The following is a 7,176-nucleotide window of genomic DNA, read 5'->3' as shown; positions in this document are numbered from 1 at the left end:
AGGTGCAAGTGTTAAATCTGAACCGTTCTTTTTACTTGGCATGAATTCCAAAGCAGACCTCTATAGTTTTAGTAGGCACCGGATCGAATGTTCGAATGTGATCCAGATTAATCTGAGCCGTCTGTTTTGTTAGATTGTAGCTCAGGTACACACGGACTCTTATATGAGTAAAGCTAGCGTGTGACATGCTCACCAAGAAAGTTTGGTGAGCATAACTCCAAAAGTATATCGGATCGACGTCAAATGCCAAATCCAAACCGTTGAAATCCATGTACTTCATGAGTGATGCATATATATGCAAAATTTTGAAAGTTTCGAGTTTATTTGCTACACGGTCAAGTGGTCAAAGAAATGAACATTTTATTATAAGTTATTTTATATATTCAATTTTTATTATTTCTTTGACCACTTGACCGTGTAGCAAATAAACTCGAAACTTTCAAAATTTTGCATGTATATGCATCACTCATGAAGTACATGGATTTCAACGGTTTGAATTTGACATTTAACGTCGATCCGATATACTTTTGGAGTTATGCTCACCAAACTTTCTTGGTGAGCATGTCACACGCTAGCTTTACTCCTCTTATATATTTGCAAATATAAGGATCAGTATGTCGGCGTAATTAATTTACTTTTTAATGCCAAAAAATGTCAGGGATCTAATATTGTACATTTATAGGGGTCAGAATAGATATTTAGCAGGATATAAAAAGTTAGTTGCTACCAAATTTCCTCCCTCTTTCTTTCTTCTCCTCTCCTTTCTTGAACGAAAAGAGAGAACAACCTAGAAGCTAGCAAATTAGTTAATACTTGGGAGAGGAGAAGAGCACGCCAAGGCCCAAGGAGAATCGCCCAGGAATTGTTTCTTTTGGGAACAGAGAATCCGTAAGTCAAGAATTTTCTCAATTCGAACTTTGTTTCTACCTTTATGAAGCTAAAGTACGTCAATTATGTTTGTTCGAGAAATAATTGTAGTCTTTTTTTCTGTTCTTGTAGAAACTTTTGGGATAATTAATAATTATTTTGGAGAATTTTTATGTATATATATATTTTTAATTCAAATCTATAATGATCACGACGATTTGGCCCTTCAATTCGTATGAAATAACGACTTGCCGAAACCCTTCTCTCTCCCTCTCTTCAATCCACGCACACAGCCTTTTTGTTAAACTTATCGGTAAAAACGAGAGGGGAAGAGAGAGTTAGAAGGGAAGAGAATAAGAGAGAGACAGAGAGAAGAGGGAAAGGTGCGTGCCAGCACCTGCGACCTAGAAGAAAAGGAGAAAGGCGATCTTGGGAGTTTTGAAAATTCTTTGAATTTTTCCATTAATTTCTAGAAATAAGCTTTATAGGGATATTTAAAGTAACTAGGCAAAGAAGCGTAGACATGCTTAGATTACTTGTTGTAATGGAAATAAGACATTTTTGGGTGCTCTAGGGTTTGACCATGGCAAAACCAAGGAAAACCCCTGTATGACCTTTTTTTCTTTAATTTTTCATTATATCATTATATTGGTGAAGGAACCATGAATTTAGTTTTTAAAATTGTGTCGGTTGAATTTGGAGATTCAAATGATGACATTTTAAATGTGGCAAAAACTGGCCACGAGGCGTGCGACTCTCTATTGTTGTGATTTTCTGGATTTCCTTCTCTGGATATGTTTTGCGGTGTTCCATAATCATGGAAAAACTGATTTTTTTTCTAAATCTGACCGGCAGCATGGTTAAATTATTGTCCAGCCATGTTGCCTATATGGTTTGTAATCCCAAGGAATTGAAGGACTGATTATATTAATTTTTATTTACTCTTGTTAGTTGCTTGAATTATAAATATGAAAAACACTGTATGAAACTACTATGCTCTTTCACAGAGCTTACTTTATCGAACTGAATCATGTCTTAATTGTTCAGGGTGGCCTATCCTTGTAGAATGGCATCTATCGTAAATACAGTAGGGGCACCATGTGCATCTCCAGTGTTACCTGCAATCCCCCAAAGTGGATATGGAGGTAAAAGAATCATTGTTGATTTTCCTAAATTTTTTTTTTTTAAATTATTTACTGTTTAGATTACTGTTAAGCTATGAAAAGTCATGACTTAATTGAGTCTTAGATCCTTTTAGGTATAGACCCAAGAACTGCAGTCAATCCATGACTATGCCTTACCAGAATGTTAGCTTACATGTTAGTCATTATGTCTTCACCTGGGTCGTAAATTTGTTTGTAAGCTCATGCATGCAAGTACCATGTGACATATGGATTGCATTGAAACCATATGCTTTATGCAATTTAAGCTATATTTTCTCGATGTAAGATATTGACCTATAATCTGAGGTATAACGTCATAATCAACATCTTCACCTTTTCTTTTTTACTATCTGTTTCAATTTTATCTTTCACATTGCTGTTCAAACAGTATTGGTTTACTGATGATTATTTGTCTTAACAAATGAAGGTGCAAGGAGGGAAATTCTAGCACGTAATGCTTCAAGTCCAAGTTCAGTTTCATTTGCCAGGGTGATCCCTCCTAAAGCTAGGTTACGATCCACTGCAACGGTAAAAGCTTTTCTTCAATCATAGATTTTTTGCCAATACCATGAGTTATAAAGCTAGGTTACGATCCACTGCAATGGTAAAAGCTTTCCTTCAATCATAGATTTGTTGCCAATACCACAAGTTATATGACCAGTGACAGCATAATGGCATTGGTCAGATTGTACACAGACTTGCATCTGGTATGTAGGTACTGGTACAGTGTCCATAGGCTTCTGTTAGCTACTGTTTATCCAAAGGGAAAGAAGTAAACAAAAATAAAAACAATACATAGTTGTAGTCATCTAGGCATTGTAATTGACATAAAATCTTTTTTTTTTTCTATTTCGTAGGCTGCAACTGGTGCAACTCAAACACAAACAGTTGAAAGGAAATCAACCCGCATTCCTAATGGGATTCCAAGTATGTTATATCTCTTGTTAGCTTTTCTCTTTAAAAATATCTCTTAGAGCTATCAGGAAAAAAAAATTAGAAACCAGTATAATCAAAGGCTCACAGTAGATGCTCACATTGGACTGATTGATACCAATGTTTGTTGCAATTAATTTAACTCTATTGGATGATTATGTTAAGACTATAAGATATATTCTCCGCATAATCTTCTTTTGCGGGCACAAGTTTTAGAATGATCGGGTATTTTTATATACTAAATGATATGTAAAACTGAACACAAGAATTTTACTGGATTTGCAGAGTGAAAAAAGTGTCTCTGTGTTTTCAATTAAAAGCATCAATATCTTAGGTTTTCAGAATTAAAATCCAGCAGTCAGGGCAGTGTGATAAAGATGATATTCACAATTTGGGTCTTCTTTCCAATGACCCTTTCTTTTCATAAGCTTTCGTACAGTGAAAATAAGCTGACTGAATTGTCTGTTGGGTTGGTTCCAAGTTAGCACGGATAGGTTATTAGTTATTAGGAGATTTAGCTTGAACTAGGATAATAAGTTAATAACACAAGGTGTCTTATTGTCAGTACTTATTTTGCTTACCTTGATTTAGTAAGTTGCACATTTGCATATCACTAAAAAAATGTGGGGTAATATTCTTAAGTTTCATGTTTAATTTTCAAGAGGGGTTTGGTGGCTCAAGCTAGCTTTGATTAATGTAGCTGTTTCTTGGAAGGCCTTGGAGTAAGAGATTTGTAATGTGTTTTTTTTTAGGCAAGGTGGTGGGCCCACAATTAGACCAAGGTGGTGGGGGATTTCCTCCCTACCGCGGAGGTGGCGGCGGTGGCGGAGGCGGGGGTGGCGGCTTTGGAAAGTCATCAGGTGGCTTCGTCCTTTTTTCCATACTTATGTTTTTGGATTACATGAAAGAGGTTGAGAAGAAATGGTTCAAGTTTGACGACGATGACTATTATAATCAGCTTTCCTTTTAGCCTGCAACTATTTCACTGTGTTTGTAGTGTACCAAAGCAGAGTAGAAAGTGTTGAGGGGAATGGAGCAATGGTGCTCCTGTTATCTGTGGTGTGGTGTCATTTCTATAATGTGTGACTTCATATAATCATATCCTAGTTCAGGTTGCACTTCTAGTATTATTTTATTCATTCCTGATTTAGTGATGTACACAAGCATTTTTTTTTTTATTGGTTTCTACAGAAGAATAATTGATGCAGGATATTTCAAATGGGACTTTGAATACGTTTACAATTTGTTGTGATGAGAAATTTTACGGACACTTTAATTGATGCATTGTTTTCTTGTTGTGCTCTTCTTGTAACGAGGAAAGTATTATATTCACCAAAATGTGGCGTGCAAAATCTCAATATATTATGCAATTTTGCGCTATCTGATTCGCTCTTTGGCCAATCTGTACTAATACATCTACTTTGCACACAACCACAAAAAATTCTCTCAATTTACACAACCTCAGAGCAAAATTATGAATATAGGTCTCAATAAATCATTAATTTACCTAAAAACAATTTTTAAAGTTAGTTACGTATTTTCGATGCAATTTATTGGTACTCTGATAATCTAGGGGTGTAAACGAATTCGAATTATCCGGTCCAAATCCGTAGGCGGATTCAGTTAAATATGATATATGTAGGAAACAGAAAAATCATCACTCATTTACACAACCTCAAACTGACGAGCAAAATTATGAATATATATGCCTCGATAAATCATCAATTTACTTAAAAAACATTTTTTAAGTTATTTATGTATTTTGCGTGCAATTTATTGGTACCCTGATAATCTAGGGGTGTAAATGGATAGGCGGATTCAGTTAAATATCATATGTATATGTATGTAGGAAACAGCCGGATACAGATACTAATTATTCAAAAATTATTCGCTTTGTATTCGTATTAAATTATCCGCTTTGTATCCGTATCCATTTAAAACATATTTGGTTTTGAATTGTAATATACATTTACTATATGTATTTGTATTCGTATGCGCTCATTGAAAAACGGATACAAATTTAGTATTAGCATTATCTGCTCTGTTTACACTCCTATGATAATCACCTAAGAAAAATTTTCTTAAGACATGTATTAAGGAGCGAAACTTAAAAATTTAGCTAGGAGATTGAAACATAAAATGCATAATTATTAATTTGTGGTTAGTGAAATTTGAACCCAAAATCTTTCAAGCCGAAAATAAAATATTGACCACTAGATCAAAAGTACATATTTAGTATTTTATAAAAAGACTAATTTATATAAAAATTTCAAAATTATAAAATTGGCTTAGCAACTCTAGACATTGTATATCCACCCTCCCGTGTCAAAGCTAGATGAAGTAAACGTATTACCGACTTACCGTTAGGCAGCACGAAATCGGCATACGTGAGCAAACAGTATGATATATGATATTTGAAGTGTTAAACAGTAGTGTTTATTTGTATGAAATGTCAATCGAGTAATTATATTATATTTTTAGACAAGCTCTATAAACATATTAATTTAGGCATCCAAGTCATCAGTTTAAAAAATAGAAAATGTTAATGTGTTAGACTCTTAACTATAGAAATAGCGTTTGCGTTGATAAATAAAACAGACAACTCGACCCGTCAAATAAACATTCAATTATTTGGATAAAACACGTTCCCTTATCTGTACGGGGAAATGGCAAAATGGAATCTGACTAGAGAACCCTTTTTCCATTAAATTATTTCAATTAGGAGATCAATAACTAACATCATGCAGCAATAATAGTTGACACATAAACCTGCCTAACTGCGCAACAAAGTTAAGTGTACTTGCTCGACCTTTTCTTTTATGGCGGATTAAGTCTTCTTAACCTTATATATATATATATATGAGCAAGGCTATCATACATTGTAATACATAACTATTTTTGTACATTAAACTATAAATCACTGGATTTAAAGTTCAAATAACCGATCCAAACCGTTCATCTTGTTCTCCATATTAACATGTGCTTGGAGACTAAATTTTATATTTTTAAAATTTTTTTAACTATTTATTAAGCCACTTTGAAAATCGCTGATTCAACGGTAACAGTAAAATCAAAAGGCACCGCTAAATCAGCTATTTCAAAGTGATTTAATAAATAGTAAAATAAAATCAAAAAATATAAAATTCGCTCTCCAAGCGGTGACTGTTGGACGATTATCCATGAAAATCTATTTAACTTGTCTATTCATTTGGAAAGATAATGAAAAAAAATATAACATATATAATATCGATATTATTTAAAAATCTTATTTAATTTGTCTATAATTTTGAAATTTTTGCAACTGATATGTTAATAAAAAAAAAACTGGGTTAATATCAGCTCTCCATTTTGGATTGTTTTTATATTAAAAAAAAAAAGATTTCTGTTGAAAAAGGAAGGGTTGTAACACCGCATTAATAGTGTGGTGCGACCGTGCGAACATGGAGAGCTAATTCACACCGTATTAATGGTGCAGTGTCACTATTTTTTTATCTGACCATAAAGACCACACGTCAAACAACAGGGAGCAGATCACCTGCCCCCCGGGGTGCGGGATTTTCCTGCCCCCTCAGTCACTGTGGGGTGGGGTCGGGTTTAGGATGGGTGGGGCCGGGTTTGGGGTTTGGGGTGGGTGGGACCCACTAACAGTGACTCTGGGGACAGGAAATTCCTGCTCCCAGGGGGGCAGGAGATTCGATCCCCAAACAACAACAAAAATGAGAAGAATGGTCATATCCCATTATTGGTACGATGTCATGTGTGAGAGAGTTTTGGGATTTTACATGACAGGTTAGATGGCCAGGTTATAAAATTATCACATTGCACTGCACCAATGATGCGGAGTAAGACAACTCATTGTGTTTACCGCCTCAATGTTATCTATTTTTTTTGAAAATCAACTCCATTCCTTTACTTTTCGGCAGAAAATTAATTTTTTATTTCTAAATAAAAAAATCCCCCTTCTACTTATCATATTATATGATTACCAGTTTACCACGATCCAACGCCTCTAACTACCATACGGTAGAAGATTGTCCGAATTTTTTTATTAATAGTAAACTAAAAAAATATACCCAAAAAGGTGAAGAATTACAGGGTATTTCAAAATCTAAAAAGACCGTTATGGTCACGGAACGTTATCGACCATAATATTCAGATGTACTATACTGTCTTTTTAAATCTTGAAACTTTACAAAATAAGTCACTTTTTTCG

At 34.4% G+C, this 7,176-nt stretch overlaps 1 protein-coding gene across 1 annotated transcript; it reads left to right on the top strand.

The window, feature by feature from the left end:
* Positions 1-736: 736 nt before the first annotated feature.
* On the top strand, positions 737-4,239 carry LOC144565265 (uncharacterized). The gene is made up of 5 exons (XM_078314975.1): positions 737-888; positions 1,915-2,012; positions 2,458-2,558; positions 2,888-2,957; positions 3,716-4,239. The coding sequence occupies exons 2-5, from the start codon at positions 1,934-1,936 to the stop codon at positions 3,931-3,933; spliced, it is 468 nt and encodes a 155-aa protein (XP_078171101.1). The 5' UTR covers positions 737-888; positions 1,915-1,933; the 3' UTR covers positions 3,934-4,239.
* Positions 4,240-7,176: the final 2,937 nt, after the last annotated feature.

The sequence above is a fragment of the Carex rostrata genome, chromosome 14, assembly GCF_964058835.1.
Source record: "Carex rostrata chromosome 14, lpCarRost1.2, whole genome shotgun sequence".
Taxonomy (NCBI): domain Eukaryota; kingdom Viridiplantae; phylum Streptophyta; class Magnoliopsida; order Poales; family Cyperaceae; genus Carex; species Carex rostrata.
Note: the sequence above shows the minus strand (reverse complement) of the source record. Positions and strands in the feature narration are given on the sequence as shown.